The sequence below is a fragment of the Artemia franciscana genome, chromosome 10 (genome assembly GCF_032884065.1).
Source record: "Artemia franciscana chromosome 10, ASM3288406v1, whole genome shotgun sequence".
In the NCBI taxonomy this organism is placed as follows: Eukaryota; Metazoa; Arthropoda; class Branchiopoda; order Anostraca; family Artemiidae; genus Artemia; species Artemia franciscana.
In genome coordinates this window covers 33879045-33896554 of record NC_088872.1, presented here as the reverse complement: position 1 = coordinate 33896554, position 17510 = coordinate 33879045, and the positions used below count along the sequence as shown (strand labels likewise).

Genomic DNA, 17510 nt, shown 5'->3' with positions numbered 1-17510 from the left:
TCCAAATACAGGGGTGGATCTAGAGCAAAAGCTTGAAGGGGGAATGAGACAAGGGTGCCAATGAGTAAAATCTTGGGGGGAGGCAATGTGACAAAGCTGCCAATAACTGACAGATTTTTTTTTTTAAAGAGTGAAAAAAGAAAAAAAACAGGGAAAGAGGGTGCCAGGTAATATCTTAGGGGTAGGGCCCCCCAGATTTGCCAGTTTCCAAATATGTAAGATATATTACTTTTTGACCTACCTACTCAAATTTATTAGAATAACCAAATTTCTATTATTAAAAAAAAGAAAGAAACGCTCCCTAAAAACCGATTTTGAAAAAAATGTGCAATCGAGCTCTGGAAGGTTTACATATTGCTTTTTTTCACCAAGGATGATCAAGTCGAATCAGAGGTCAGACAATTTCGCGGGAAGTTTCATTGGAACGAGAATCTCTAGTTCTATTGCCCTTTTTAAGGCCTTTCGAAACCTTAACGGATCATCACCCTATCTCGTCCGTTACAAGTTTTTCTTTCTTAGTTTGTGCGGCCAAGCTATGAAGAGCTTATTGGGCGGTCTTGCCATAACTTGCATAGCTGTGATAAGAGATCCGAATGAACGACAGGAAACTAAAAGCCGACTACTACTTTTCTGGCAATCATAAAAACAATTGAACTTCTCCTGTTCTGTGCCAGAGATATTCGGATTGGATGAAACGTCATTAGATTTTTGTTATTATTATTCTTTTATTGAAATAGCAGAATTTTCTTTTTAAAGCTCAGAAAAGGGCAGTTCTTAAAAATGTTCTCGTATACCTGCTTGGAAACATTAAAAATCTGCTCAAAACAAGTATCGTTGAATAATTTGACAGATTTTGAACTTTTCTGTTATGCTAACTGCTTTGACTGAAATCTTTGTGGAGACAGGATGCACATCCTCTCTTGAAAATTGCAGATAGTACTCTAGTGTTGTTAAAGGTCCTGAAACCCTTAGTATTATTCTTGAGCCTAGCAGTAATGAAGCAAAAGATCATAAAAAAAGAGGACCTCCGGCAAAAATGGTGCGTGACATTAGTAAAATAAGCAGAAACGATTCCACCAAATTTTCTGCTAAAAATGTCAAACAAGGGCGACAAGGTAAAATCATTGTTGAATTTAACTCAAACCAAGATTTAAACAATGCTTTTTCTGCTTTCAACAAAAATTCACTAGCACTAAAATATAATTCAAGGGAATTAAAAAAGCGCACGCTAAGAATGCTTGTGAACGGTGCTACTATTATCAAAAATAAATCAGGGTGCAAAGAATTTATAGAACACAGTAATCCAGATATTGCTGGAAAAACCTTGGAAGTGGTGACTATTATTGAAAAAGGAAAAAGTTGCTGCGTTATATTAGAAATGAGCCCAAAAATCAGAGGAGAAATTTTAAAAAGAAGAGGCCTCAATTTTGGATTTTTACGCCTACACTGCGAGGATTACACTAACCTTTATATGATACAAGTTCTATTTATTTTCATAAAATAACAAAAACAATATCCCAAAGGGCTCAATGGCCCGTTATTTGGGAAACGGCATACAATAAATAAAGAATGATAAAACTTGGCATTAGCATACTAACCAACATCTAAATATAAATCTATAAGGAAAAGAAATCAACTCACCGGCAGTTCCCACGAAACAGCGGCCCTCACATTACCCGACAATAAAATACAAATTAAAATTGTCTGCGTCATCGAGGATCCAACGCCAACAAAACAACACCCCCCCCCCCCCCAAAAAAAAAAATAACGCATAAGAGGCATTCAATAAGAAACTTTTCATCTGTCTATTAAAGGAGCCAAGTGTTCGTGACTGCCGAATCTCAGCGGGAACCAAGTTCCAAGCACGCCCCACAGTCACGGCCAGACCGAAGTCTGAACGAACGGAGGGAGTAGCTGGAATCATCACATCCTCCCAGTTTCGAACTATATACAAATTTACTTTCCCTACTAGTTTGAGTAGTCCCGAAAAACAACATGGGAGATCTCCCTGGAAATATTGATATGCCAACAAAGATAGAGATAAAACATAAATATCTTTAATCTTAAGGAGGTCAACAGGAGTGTGTAGCCAACTGGAGAATTCTCGCCGCTTTCTCATAAAGATGGTGATTAGGAGCAAATACCGAGGGAAATGTGGACATCCACCCAGACGAACAGTAACATATATAGGTGTAAATGAGAGAGAAGTATAAAAGACGGAGGATAGGGAATGGAAATAAACGCTTTAATTTCCCGGTGATCCCAAGTCCACGTGAAATTTTCACTCTTATTTTTTGAACATGCCACTTAAACAATAAATTTTCATCCAAAAAAACTCCCAGGAATCGCACATATCAATCCGGGGGACGACTTACGGAACCTCTTGGTGTAGGAAGCTCAGTAATTGTGGGGCAGCTCACACCTTTACGAGAAAAAATAAGAAGGTACGACTTTTTGACATTTAAAGCTAGTTGATTTATGTCAAACCAAAAGAGCATCTTCTTAGTCATTGCTTGAAGCTTTAGAATAAGGGATGATTCATCCAGAGCTGCAGCACCTAAAGTAGTGTCATCTGCAAATGCTATCAATTCTTCTCGACTATCAGATGTGAACACCAACGTAGTCTGAGAGTAAGATTTGTGACGCAATCCACAGCAAACATTGTTAATTGGGGTGTTGAGAAGTCGGTAGAGATCGTTCACATAGATGAGGAAGTGGGTTGGTCCAAGAATAGGACCTTAGGGTACTCCGTTTCAATTGGAATTTTTTCGTCTGTAACTTCCGCGGCGATAGATCTGTCAGTTAGGCATGACGAGAACCAAGACAATGCTTCCCCACGCACACCAAGATGAGAAAGTTTACCAATGAGGATCTGGTGTGTTAGGCTGTCAAAAACTTTCTTTACATCAAGAAAAATGGCTGCAGGAATAAGATTAGAATCCAAAGATCGTCGTATAAGCTGAAGAAGTCTATTACAAGCATGCTCTGCAGAATACTTTGCGCGAAATCCAAACTGATGCTGATGGAAAAAAAATGAGCTTCAAGAATTCTCAACAGACGTTTGAGCATTGCCCTTTCAAATATCTTAGAGAACACTGACAAAAGAGAGATCGGCCTGTAGTTCCCAAGATCCTCACGGTCACCTCCTTCAAAGAGAGCTATCACACGTGCCAATTTAAGACGCTGGGGTAAATACTCCTAGTTGAAATGACCTATTAATCAAATGGTAAATTGGGGTGCTAATCGATGGAAGGATATGTTTTAATTTCTTTAGCAGAAATTTGGTCAAAACTTCCTGAAGAATTCCTTAAAGACAAAACAATATTTCTAATTTCCTGCACCGTAACCTCCTTAAGAACCATTGATTTCAAGCACGAGGGACCTAAGAACTGCTTCCAAGACCGTGACACAGAGGAATAAGAAACACTATTAGCAGTTTTTTCCCTATCTCCGCAAAGAATTTGTTAATATGATGTCGTATTTGGCCTTTTTCTGTGACAAGTTGATTGTCTACAATGAGAGACTTAGGGAGACCTTTTGGTTTCATGGACGGCCGACTAACTTCCTTAATCACGTTCCACGTCTTTTTTATATTTTTTACCGCAATCTACAAATCTTTTTGTAAAATATACATTTAGCTCTGCGAATAATTGATTTCAGCATATTGCGGTACAACTTAAATGCATCTAACTTAGCAGTATTTGGTCTTGTTTTGTAAACTTTCCAAAGGTTCTGCTTCTTTTTTATTGACTTTAGGACTCCGGATGTTAACCGGTGAGCTACAGGGTTTGATCTTTTTGATCGAGGATTTTTTAAAGGAGCTTTTAGACAATAAGGCGTGAATTTCTTCTTAACAGTATCATAAAACTGGCCAAATATGTCGTTATAATTGCCTAAACTAATATTTTCTGGCAAAGAAAATTCCCATGAATATGTACCAAGATCTTCTTTCAATATATCCAGCTTCACTGGTGAGCAACAGAATCTCGGTTTATCCTGGGGACTAATCTTTGTGGATTTTAGAGGATTCGAAACAGGGCTAAAACTGGCAATTGGTCGGAAGTATCAGAAAACAGCACTTCATTCTTAATGGAGTGTAGCGATGAAAAAATATTGTCAATTAATGTTGCTGACTAAAATGTTAGTCAGTGTTAATCAGTGTAAGGTTGATTTAACCTGCTCTTGGTGTATGGGCAACGATGACTACAATGAATGTACCAAATCTTTCAGTTTTTCGCCCATGTTGAAGTTCGTGTAATAAGCGATAGTGTAGATTCGTGTAATTGTGAGCCACATCCATCATACGACTACAGAAAATAACCAACAGCCAGAGAAATAACCCAACAATTGAAAAAATATTGATTATGTATCATGAATGCAGAATAGGTCTCATGTAAATACGAACAAGAATACGTATAGTTTCTACAAATTAACCTACAACATCGTTATGCTGCAGCGACACAACTAAAAAAAAACACTGGTCGACTTATGTCCTGCTTATCCAAGAGTCTTATAAAAATAAATCTGGTAAACTTTCATGTGTACCGAATAAGTACAATCAAACAGTTCGTGGTAACGAGCTGTAGTAAGGAGCGTCCCGGCTCAATAGTAACCGAAACTCTAAAAAACGGAATTGTGATACCAATAGCTACATCAAAAGATTCGAATTTCAATGCTGATTTTAAATATATAAGTTTCATCAAGTTTAGTCTTACCCATCAAAAGTTACGAACCTGAGAAAATTTGCTTATTTTGGAAAATAGGGGGAACACCCCCTAAAAGTGATAGTATCTTAACGAAAATTACACCATCAGATTAAGCGTATCAGAGAACCCAACTGTAGAGATTTCAAACTCCTATCTACAAAAATGTGGAATTTTGTATTTTTTTGCCCGAAGACAGATCACGGATGCATGTTTTTAAGTGATCAAAAAATTGGAGGACACCTAGGCCCCCTCCCACGCACATTTCCCCCCAAAGGCACCGGATCAAAATTTTGAGATAGCCATTCTGTTCAACCTAGTCGAAAACCTAATAATTATGTCTCTGGGGACGACTTAATCCCCCGCAGTCCCTGGGGGAGGGGCTGCAAGTTACGAACGTTGACCATTGTTTACATATGGTAATGGTTATTATGAAATGTATAGACGTTTTCAGGGGGATTTTTTTAGCGTTGGGGGGAGGTGGGTTGGGAGAGGGGGTTACGTAGGAGGATCTTTCTATGGAGGAATTTATAATGAGGGAAGAGAATTTCCATGAAGGGGGCGCAGGATTTTCTAGCTTTAGTTAAAAAAATGAGAAAATTAATAAACTTTTTTTTTTACCTGGGAGTAATGAGTAGCAGTAAAACTTAAAACGAATATAAAATATTACGTATATAAGGGGGTTTGTCTCCTCCACAATACCTTGATCTTTACGCTAAAGTATTTTTAGTAATTTCAACTATTTATTCTACGGCCTTTGTGATTCAGGGGTCATTTTAATTGGTAAGGTACATATGTTTATTACTAACAAAAACGTTCGTACAAAAAATAAAAATATGTAGTTGGATTTTTAAGTAACCAAAAATTGGAGGACAACTAGGCCTCCTCCCCCACCCCTTTTTTTTATCAAAATTATCCGGTCAAAACTATGAGAAAGTCATTTAGCCAAAAAAAAAAAAAAATATGCCAGTTTCGTTTTAATTATTCATGTGCGATGAGCCAAAATCAAAACATGCATTAATTCAAAAACAAGTAATTATAAATTAAATAAAAAACAAGTTTTTTTTAACTGCAAGTAAGGAGCGACATTAAAACTTAAAATGAATAGAAATTATTCCGTAAATGAAAGGGGCTCTCCCCTCCGCAACGCCTCTCTCTTAGAGTTGTGACAAAGAGTCAAACTTTAGCGTAAAGAGCGGGGGCGTTGCGGAGAACCCCTTTGATATACGGAATAACTTCTGTTTGTTTTAAGTTTTAATGTCACTCCTTACTTGCAGCTAAAAAAAACTTTTTTTTTTTATTTAATATCTTCTCAAAGACATCGTTTGAGAAAAGATTTGATAGTGCTGCTATACTTGTCCTTAAATCCCTAAAATGTGATACACACTACGAAGTCTCGACCAATGAATGTGTTGCAGTGTCTGTTTATCTTAAACTCTAGTTTCATCCATGTATTGCCCTCCATCCTTATGATCAGTAGATAGTTATTTAGCAAGTATAGATACTCTTAGAAATTATTCAAATTATGTTTTTGGGGCAGATTTTAATGCCAAGAGCTTACTCTGGCTTAATAAAATTTCTTTTGATTTGAAAGGTAAATCCATTGAGGATTTTGTTGCCAGGAAATCATTAGTAGTACTGAATGACCCAGATATGCCAACTTATGAATTTTCATATTCTAGCTCCGATGTCACAGCAGTTGGTTTTAATTTGCTAAAATTTCTTGACAGCTGGGAAGTGAGAAATGACCCACCCCCCATCCTTATCTGATCACTTGTATATCAAGTTTAACCTAGTTTTTGAGGCGGATATTGTAATAACGTCAAGTATAGTTACAGAAAAACTATCTGTAATGTTTTTAGCAAGGCTATTTTAAATGAAATAGATAGTTTATATTTCCTCCCTACTACGGATGCTGAAGAAATAGATAAATCTGTAGATGCTTTAACAGTATTAATACAAAAAGCTACCAATGAGTCAACTCCAGTGAGTCATGGCTCTCCCAAAAAGTATTCACGGTAGTGGACTTCGTAATTGTTGGACCTTAGAAAAGGGTATAGACGATTGCTACGAATATTTAAATCCTGTAATTCTCTCGAAAATGAGGTTAATTTAAAGAATACAAAAAAGAAACATAAACTGGGTATGTTAAATGCTACAAAGAGTGACTGGAATAAATTCTGTGCAGGTAAACTGAATTTGGATCCATGGAATACAATCCAAAAAAATTTGTAAAAATAAAAATGCCTTTGTTCAGCCACTACACATACCAAAAGATGACGGCAGTAAGACCAACTTCGTGACAGAGGCCGGGGAGGTATTGCTAAATAGGTTCTTTTTAAAAGATGATCATTCAGCTGATAGTAATGACCATGGCGAAGTTAGAGCAGAACTTACAGATTTGCAATTAATAGCACATCAGGTGTTACTGAAGTCTCCTCGAATAAAATAAAATAAATAATTAAAGGTTCAAAGCCATCGAAGGCCCCAGGCCCAGATGGAACTCTAAATTTTGCACTAATTAAAAACATCAATGTCCTTGCTCCTAGTTTGGTAAAGTTAGTGAATAGTTGCCTAAAAATTTCATATTTTCTGATAAGTTGGAAAAAGGTAAATATAATGGTTTAAAAGAAATGGTAAAAATAATGACTGCAATCCAGCTTCATATCGTCCGATTAGCCTACTCTCAAATCTTGGTAAAATATATGAGTGTGCCTTTGCGAATAGAATGATTGTGGTTAGCACTGAAAATAGTTGGCTTTTGCCCCTGTAGTTGGAAAAGAACTATTGATGCAATTGATAGTATTGTTACCACGGTGGAGAAAAACATGCAGAAAAGAATCTTTACGTTCTGCATATTTTTTTATTTAAAGGCACATTTGATGCCGCGTGGCACCCTGGAATACTGAAAAAGTTAAAGCTTAAATCGTATCCTGATGGGCTTTTAAATTTAATTTATAGTTACTTTTCAAATACAGTTGTTACGCGTAAGGGTGAATATTCGTTCATTGTAGAGCGATCATGTCCTCAAGGTGGAATATTATCCTCCTTGTTATGGTCGATTAATATAAATGATCTTATAGTACTAAGTATTCCTAATGTAAAGATTGAGGCATACGCTGATGATGTTTGTACGATTATCACATCAAGTAAAATAGCAACTTTAGAATCCTTGTCATCAAGGGAATTTTTGCATTTCCAAATTTGGTCAGTAGATAATTAGCTTATGCTTGACAAATCCAAGACAGAAACAATTTTATTCTCAAGGAAGCATCAGTTTCCGACTGTATAGCTAATGTATGATGAAATTAAGATACCTGTTAAAAATAACGTTAAATATTTGGGTGTTATTTTGATAGAAAATTATTATGGACTGACCATGACATGAATGTTACGGTCGGCGCAAAGATCTTCTATGATCATAATCTCTAAATCTTTTAACACAGCTCAAATGCATGTGGTAATCGCTCTCGCAGGAGTGCTTCCAATGGATTTCAGAGCATTGGAATTAAGTATGTTAAGATACGGAAAAATGATCGACCTCAAGATTGGCCGAGGGTTTTGACTCCTACCTTGAATGGAATTAGCTGTTCGGGGACATCATAGCCATTATATCGACCAAATTATTGAAAATTTTTTGGGTCCTTCCTTTTTAGTGCATCTCAGCCCTTATGTATAGACCGTAAATCTTTAAATGAGTTTTTGTATGCAAAATGTTTCGATGAGTTTAAAAATTCTGTTAGCACATGGCCGGCTAGCTTTTTTAAAAATAAAGATGACCTTATCTCTGCATCTAAAATCCACCCAAATAGCAGATTAACACAGCTTATTGTAGGGCATAGCAGATTACTTCATTTTTTAAATAGGGTTGGGAAAGCTGACTCTCCAGTGTGATTTTGCGGTCTAATGGAAACATGTTATTATCTTTTATTTGATTGCCCTGTTTATTGTAGAGCACGTATAGTAATGGAGTTCAAATTAAGTGAGTATGAAATAAATGGGCCAATTCCTCTATCACTGTTAATTAGAAATAATAGAGTCCGGACTATTGTAAACAGATTTTTATCCCGCACGAAGAGACTTGTCTTTTATTTAGTGCTTATGTTTTGTTTTCGATAGTGTGTATTCTTTTCCACTTTTTATGTAATGTTTGCGTTTTTTCTGTGAAATACCTGTTTTTGGTTTAATCACGAAATAAAGTAGATGTCTATCTATCTATCTGGGATGCACTCTAATTATTCTGTGTGTACATTGATTTGACAACGTTTTGTTTAACAATTAGTGAGAGATTATACGTTTTTTTGTTTTACACTAGCCTCTCCTTATTGTTCGAAAATATGGTGCTGGGAAAAATTTCCTAATGGACCCTTTGTCTTTGAGACTGTCAGGTGACACTGAGACGCGCAAAATGCGATTTATGGTGTTGAACCTCCGAACCAAAAATGATAAGAGGGCAGCTATATCCTTTGCGTCATTCGATTTGGCCTGTTGATTCCATTTAGAAAAAGGTTTCATGGTGGTCATTTTAATCATAAAAAAAAAAAAAAAAAATCATCTTAGTGTAGTGCAACCAGTATTATTAGAATGACAAGAAGTTACTAAAATGAATCAACGACTAGATCTGTAAAGGACTCGTTATCATTCATAACGTCATGGAAAGAACCAATGGTTCTTTTTAATCAATTACTTCATGATGACAAACTGAAACAAAGACTGTGATACAGGGAGTTGTATTGTTGTTGTAGCCTAATTGTAATTGCTGGGAGAGTAAAATCGGTATTGGAATCAGAAAAAAAAGATTGTTATCAGCCATTTTCCAGTTTTAGCATTTTTTACTAAACATTTTCCTCTTTATTTTGTTCCTCTTTAAGTACACCAACCAACTTTTTTCGTCCCATTAGGAACAGATTTCCGGAATTGCATGGAAGATTTTCTTTGTTGATAAAAATTTATTTGCCTTCTAGGCTGTATAGTTTGTATCATGCTCTTTTCTTTATTTAAAGGTCGTCCACAGTGATAAAAACACGCAGAATCTACTAAAATCCCTTGGTATAGTCGTTGACACGAACCTTTACTATATAACAAAATCCTCCATCTTATTGGACGAGCATTTACCTAAGCTAAGAGGACGTTTTGAAGTGGCTTGTGAAATTGCTGAAGACTTTGTTGATTTTTGTCCATTTTCCTCTTTGTCCCAGAGAAACGTAAGTAGATTTGCATATCAAAATCGAAGTATCTTATGTAAAAAAAAATTCTTGGTTTGGATTAGGACGTACCAGAGTTAAAGAGCCGTCTGTTTGGTCGGAGAGAACCGATTTTCTGTTCCTTATCCACATGTGTGAAAGCTCAATATATGAAATAATTGTTTTACAGTTCTTTGATGTTTAGGAAGGTAATCTGGGGATGTTTAGGGGGATCTTTGATGTTAGGAATGTATTTTGGGGTAGTAGAATTTGATGCCTAAAATGTGTTTGTGAAACTGAATTTTTGAAAGCTTTTTGGGGGGAGCTCAGTCGGATCGACCTTCGGGGGTTTGGCTTTATATGCAGCTGTGTTTCGTCATCTTTCGCCCAACTTAGAACCCAACTGATAGATGATCTAAAACTGGTTTTAGCTCTAAGCCTTGATTACTCTATGCTGAGGAGTATATGTATTTTCTTTTTCGTCTGATCACCTGTATTATTGCGTTAACAGCTACAAATGTTTTTTAAACTATTTTGTTGAATCCTTTATGGCCTAAAAAGTAAAGATATTGTACTTACAGGTCCCATTTTTAGGCAGTCATGATGTCAGGATCATTCTGGTGCTTGAGAATGGTTATGGGGTTTAAATCTCAGAGCATGATCATTTAAGACCAAAAAGGTTCATTTATGTAAGATTTGACATGTATTAATAAGCATGTTTTTTGCTCGTTGATCTCTTCATGTTGGGATAAAGCTTGTGTCTGTCATTAGAGATTCAAAGCTGGAGAATTCTGGAAAGTGGGGATAAGGATATGAGATTTTGAAATTATTTCGATTAAGGTCTTAGTATGAAGAGCGAGACTTGCCTCTGGAGCCCCAAGGTCTTACGCAGAATGCACATAGGTTTTTCGTTTCGTTCAAATTTCAATGGAAGACAGACTTAATTTACTGTACACAAATTGTGCTTTCATTTAGTTCACGTAACTTAGGCTACTTAAGAAGTTGAATATTTATCAACCTAGTAATAATTACTTGAGAATTTTATTATAAACTGTACTTGAAAAATGGCATAAGTTGAAAATATGATCATTTATTTTATTGGAATAGGTCATATGTGTTCAACCCGAAGAACAAATAGTGCAAGGACACATTCCAAGATAGGTAGTTCATCTGGAATTTTCCGTGGCTACTAAGTAATTCTAGGATTGTCGCCTTTTAATGTGTCAATTTTTGTAGTTTAGTGGATACTATTTTAGGAATAGGTCTATAGAATAGTTAAATTTCAAAATTTTCTTTAGCAAGTCCAAAGTATGTGCTAAAAGTAAGATACTAAAAGTTATTATCGGCTGCTAGTAGAGGCTGTATAAAAACAGTAAATGCAACATTTTGTAACAATTTATGGTAAGGTGTTGTCAAGTTTCAGGATAGAATAAGTAGCAAAACTAAGAAGAAATTGACCTTTAATGTCTCCTTGAATTTTAATGGACTTTAGGCGAAACTAGCCTACCTTTATTTAATGGCAAAAATGTATTTATAGGTGCTAGTGATCTGTACATTGTCAAATTGTAACATTAACTTGTAGTTTGGTTTTTTCGAATTGTTGAAGGTGAAAGGTGTGTCATATCAGGCAATATTACAGACTATTGTTGTAAACAGGGGCATCAATTGGTAAAAATGTGGGGGGGGGGTAGACAAAGTGTATTTTTCAAAATCTTGGAGTGACATTTTTTTTCATTGATTTTCTCAAATAAAAGTTGAAAATCTTTGCCTAATCCTAAACATTATTTTTTTTAATAATAATGTTTCAATATGAATGGGAAAAGTTCAATGTGAAGAAACCCAAGTAAAAGCTCGTAACTTGTGCTACTTAACTTAGGCTACTTACGGCAGTGTGCATCCGGCATTATCCCATGGAACGCCCGTAGTCTCACTAAATATTGCCGTCATAAATCGTCGTTGCGTCTTGTCGATACGTTCCAAGCTTGAGTCTTCTTAAAATTACATAAATATCATGGTTGAAGCCGTAAATGCAACCTAGTAAAGAGTGAACCACGGCTCATAGTAACTGAAAGTTTGAGACCCTGAAACCCTTCGAACGCAATGTTAGATCTAATCAAAAAATTATTATTTTGAAATCATCATCGTTGAAAACCCTTAACTAGGGAATTATCCCCCTCCCCATCTTGAACGGATCTTTTTTATCATGATTACATTAGCAGCAGAGACTTAGTAAAGTCTCTGCTGCTAATTGAACCGTTACCTATACTAGTAAAAATATTTGGATTAGATTTATTTATATTTAACATGAATACAAAACGTAGCATGTAGCACCTATGTAGCACCTAAGGTGTTATGTAATGTTTGCAAAAACTGGAAACTTGAAACTAAATTTTGCAAAACTAAATAGGGATTTTGCTTCTAGCGGAAATATAAAGCATTTTAAGGAAATTTCACAGTAGACCTAAAGGTGAAACATTCTTATTTGTTATGCGGGAGTTTTGAGTCTTCAGTAAAGCGCTAGTCTCTCAGTATCCTCCAAGCATATGGGAATACCACTGGTAGTTTTATTTGTTCTAGTTTAATTGATGTATGTTCAGAAGGCTTCGAAGGCATAATAATGAGTTTTGTTTTGAGTTTCAACTTCACTTTTTATTTCCATTAACTTTAAGATTTATTTTTGTTATACTTTTTATAATTAATTCCGTTTTGAGATTAATTTTAAGCTTGGATCTGCGTATTACTTACAATGCTATCATCTTCCTGTTGCTGCCGCAATATCAATAAAGCTTTTGTTGGATTAGCTAGACACCATAAATACTGAGGAAACTAATTTGAAGCACCTTACTCAAAATGGATCCTAGAACAACTTTTTGTAAAAATAAATTTGAAATTAAACTCATATATTTCGAAGAGGTATCAAACAGTTCGTGGTAACGAACTGTAGTAAGGAGCGATCCGGCTCAATAGTAACCAAAACTCTAAAAAATTGAATTTTGATATAAAGAGCTACATCAAAAGAATCGCATTTTAATGCTGATTTTAAATATATAAGTTCCATCAAGTTTAGTCTTAGCCATCAAAAGTTACGAGCCTGAGAAAATTTGCCTTATTTAGGAAAATAGGAGAAACACCCCCTAAAAGTCGTAGGATCTTAACGAAAATGACACAATCAGATTCAGCGTATCAGAGAACCCTACTGTAGAAGTTTCAAGCTCCTATCTACAAAAATGTGGAATTTTGCATTTTTTGCCAGAAGACAAATCACGGGTGCGTGTTTATTTGTTTGTTTTTTTGTTTGTTTGTTTTTTTTTCCCAGGGGTCATCGTATCGACCAAGTGGTCCTAGAATGTCGCAAGAGGGCTCATTCTAACGGAAATGAAAAGTTCTAGTGCCCTTTTTAAGTGACCAAAAAAATTGGAGGGTATCTAGGCCCCCTCCCACGCTCATTTTTTTCCCAAAGTCAACGGATCAAAATTTTGAGATAGCCATTTTGTTTGGCATAGTCGAAAATCTTAATAACTATGTTTTTGGGGATGACTTACTCCCCCACAGTCCCTGGGGGAGGGGTTGCAAGTTACAAACTTCAACCAGTGTTTACATATAATAATGGTTATTTGGGAAGTGTACAGACGTTTTCAGGGGGATTTTTTTGGTTTTGGGGGTAGGGTTGAGGGAGGGGGCTATGTGGGAGGATCTTTCCTTGGAGAAATATGCCATGGGGGAAAAAATTCAATGAAAAGGGCGCAGGATTTTCTAGCATTACTATAAAAAAAAAACAATGAAAAAATAAACATGAAAACGTTTTTTCAAATGAAAGTAAGGAATAGCATTGAAATTTAAAACAAACAGAGATTATTACGCATATGAAGGGTTCTAAAAATACTTTAGCATAAAGAGCGAGGTATTTAGGAGGAGATAAATACCTCGCTCTTTATGCTAAAATATTTTTAGTGATTTCAACTATTTATTCTACGGTCTATTTGATTCAGGGGTCATTCTTAAAGAATTGGAACAAAACTTACGATTTAGTGTAAAGAGCGAGGTATTAACGAGGGTACAAACCCCCTCGTACACATAATAAAAATATAAGAATATAAAAGTTTGTTACGTAAATTAATTCTTAAGTTACGTATATTTTTTACTAATAAAAACGTTCGTTGAATATTAAAAGTTCTAGTAGCCTTTTTAAGTAACCGAAAAATTGGAGGGCAGCTAGGCCTCCTTCCCCACCCCTTATTTCTCAAAATCGTCTGATCAAAACTAAGAGAAAGCCATTTAGCCAAAAAAAAAATTAATTTACTAATTTCATTTCAATAATTTATGTGCGGAGAGCCAAAATCAAACATGCATTAATTCAAAAACGTTCAGAAATTAAATAAAAAAACTAGTTTTTTTAACTGAAAGTAAGGAGCGACATTAAAACTTAAAACGAACAGAAATTACTCCGTATATGAAATGGGTTGTCCCCTCCCCAGTCCCACGCTCTTTACGCTAAAGTTTTTAGTTGTTTTAAAAAGTAGAATTGTGGCAAAGAGTCAAACTTTAGCGTAAAGAGCGAGGGACTGCGGAGGGACAACCCATTTCATATACGGAGTAATTTCTGTTCGTTTTAAGTTTTAATGTCGCTCCTTACTTTCAGTTAAAAAAACTAGTTTTTTTTATTTAATATCAGTTTAGAGCCACATCTTTCATTGAATATCCACATCTCTGGATTTTCTTATATCTTTTCTTTGATGATTTTTTAAACTTTATATTTTTATGTAGATTAGTTTTACGTCCGTCCTTTGAAGGTAATAATATGAAAAAAACTTCGTTTTCTTAAAGATTAAAGAGGCTGCGTCCCAAAGTCGAACCTTAAAACGTACAGGAATTAGGAGAGGCAGTTGGGGGCTGCCGCCCCCAAACCCCCCGCTTTTAAAGACTCTTTTGTACAGGTTTTTTGTTGTGGGGGGCTGCTGCCCCCCTAACCCCCCGCTCTTGGCTTCGGAAAGGCCCTCTTTTAATTAACAAAACAAAAAACCTGTACAAAAGAGTCTTTAAAAGCGGGGGGTTTGGGGGGCGGCAGCCCCCCAACTGCCTCTCCTAAATCCTGTACGTTTTAAGGTTCGACTTTGGAACGCAGCCTCTTTAACTCTTTAAGAAAACGAAGTATTTTTCATATTATTTCTGTACGTTTTTCTACAATCCATGGTGGACGTAATTTAATAATTCCTGTACTCCTCGTACAGGAATTAGGACTGCCTCTCCTAATTCCTGTACGGTTTAAGGTTCGACTTTGGGACGCAGCCTCTTTAACTCTTTAAGAAAACGAAGTTTTTTTCATATTTTGTGAAAAAAAACCGCCCGATAAGGGACTTCAACCCTTGACCTTAGGATTAAAAGTCCCACGCTCTACCGACTGAGCTAACCGGGTAGCTAACAGTTAACTTGAGCTAACAGTTAAAAATAACTTTTAAGAATTTCAAAAATTAACATGGGCTCTTATGGGGAAATGGGTTTTTCTAAGCTAGAAAATCGGGGGGTTAAGATTTTCCTACGAAACTTTCAAGGGCACTTACTCGGAGAATTCCGCGTCGAATGAGTCTTCGTACACCCAGATCCGATGTCGGCTGTGACCTGTAGGCGTGGCAGAAAAAAAAATAATATGAAGATTAAGTGGCTATGCGTGGTTTCTGGAAAACAGGGAAGGAGTTATCGGATCGAGCTGAAATTTCGCGGATAAGCTCCTGGGCCCTAGGGGACCTTAACTTTCAACGTTAAAGGAATTCATCGGACAACGTTAAAGGGGGGCTAGGGTTGGTGGGTCGAAACTTTCGGCCAGATTTTCCCCATGAAGGAAAAGTCGGAGGGGGATGAAACTTGGCAGGTTTCTTAGTTGGAGCTCGGGCTACGAAATGCATCCCTCCCCATCCCTCTGCGACCACTGGAACCGAAGATCGCTTAACATTGTCGTGGTTCGCCTCTTTATAGAGGCACGAGTGTGCCTCCTTGAAAGTGACATACATTAAAAAACTCAACTTGAGTTGTTTATATATGATAATTGGGGACATATGACAGAGAGATTCTTTAAAAGAATACACATTCAGGTGCTGGACTGTCAGTTTTAGCATGATATATTTACAGAATTTTTTTTTTCATTAAGATGCAAAGATGAAATAACTATTGCCGCTGACAGACAAAACTAATTGTATTCTATGTAGAAGTAGCGTCTACACTGGTGGTCAATTGTTATGATCGTCAAGAGCAGTTTTTGAACCTTCTTGAATATTTACTTTGTTTTAAATTGAGAAAGGCGTGTAATATTTTATTTCGTTTTGAAGCAAGAAAGTTTCTGTCGCTTTGATACCATAGCATGGTGGCCCGATCGGACAACGTTAAAGGGGGGCTAGGGTTGGTGGGTCGAAACTTTCGGCCAGATTTTCCCCATGAAGGAAAAGTCGGAGGGGGATGAAATTTGGCAGGTTTCTTAGTTGGAGCCTGGGCTACGAAATGCATCCCTCCCCATCCCTCTGCGACCACTGGAACCACATTGTCGTGGTTCGCCTCTTTATAGAGGCACGAGTGTGCCTCCTTGATTAAATAAAAAAAACCGGACACAAATTTAAGACGAAGAGAAAATTTATAACGCATATGAGGGGGACTTATTACGTATTTATCCTGGACTTGTTAGACCAAGACAAGCTACTCGAGGATGTATCCTGATGTTTATTATTATTATTTTTTATTTAAGAATTAACGACGCTTCTTGACTACTATGGTCCCTGCGTCGGCCCTGCAGTGCATTCCTGCAGCGTGATTCGATCTTTGGGTCCCGTATTACCAAGACCAAGCTAAGGTTAAATCCACTGCGCGATTACAGGACATTTGTTTATAATTGCTTCTTTTGAAATGGAATTTCAAATGTTTCTTTTGAAAATTTCTTGGCCGCATAAAACAAGCCTTTTTCTTTTTCGTTTTTTTAGTGTGAGAAGATAGAAAAATGTCGTCTTGAGCGGAAAAAGCATTTGAATCAAGTTTTCGCAGATATCTCTGACCTTTCCGTTGCAATCGATAACAAATTCAAAGAAGAAGAAGTTCGATTAAGGGAATATTACGAAAATTTAGAGAGGTCACTTCATAGAGAGCAACAGTCATCGTCATTCCAATGAATCACATTGAAATCAAGCCCGGTGCGATGCTCATTGAGTATATTCGAAATCTAGATGACTCTGCCGATTTTCCAGAAAGAGTTCTCAGTGTTAAGAGAGGAGAGAATGGAAACTTGAAAAGAAACGACATTGAATGGATAAAACAGAAAATAACACAGGTATCATTTTTTAAAGGCTAAACTTTTCGAATGTATAAGATGGACGTGTCCTAGCCATCCTTCCATCTTACTACTTTTCTTGGTTTTGCATTTTCCATGACCTTCTTGTATATAATGTAATTCAATTTGCGTGTTATGCTCTTTTGTTGAGCTTATTTCCTCCCTTTCTTCCTTGTCCCTTGAAAAAACCTATGCGGTCCTCCCAATGGTGAGTTTGGGTTAGGTTATTTGGGCTATTTCTGAAAATCGTCGAAACTGAATGGGAAGAATAAAAACAGGTCTAAGATACGTGACTGACGTAACTGGACGGGATCCGCT

The 17510-nt window shown here is 36.5% G+C and overlaps 1 protein-coding gene across 2 annotated transcripts in view; it reads left to right on the top strand.

Moving 5' to 3' along the window:
• Positions 1–17510, top strand: part of LOC136032108 (transmembrane protein 199-like) — a 39490-nt gene that overhangs the window by 3351 nt on the left and 18629 nt on the right. For both annotated transcript variants that reach the window (XM_065712268.1, XM_065712269.1), the window contains exons 3-4: positions 9707–9907; positions 16849–17192. In XM_065712268.1, coding sequence (XP_065568340.1) covers positions 17031–17192 — 162 coding nt within the window. In that variant the 5' untranslated portion in view covers positions 9707–9907; positions 16849–17030. The remainder of the gene's footprint in view (positions 1–9706; positions 9908–16848; positions 17193–17510) is intronic.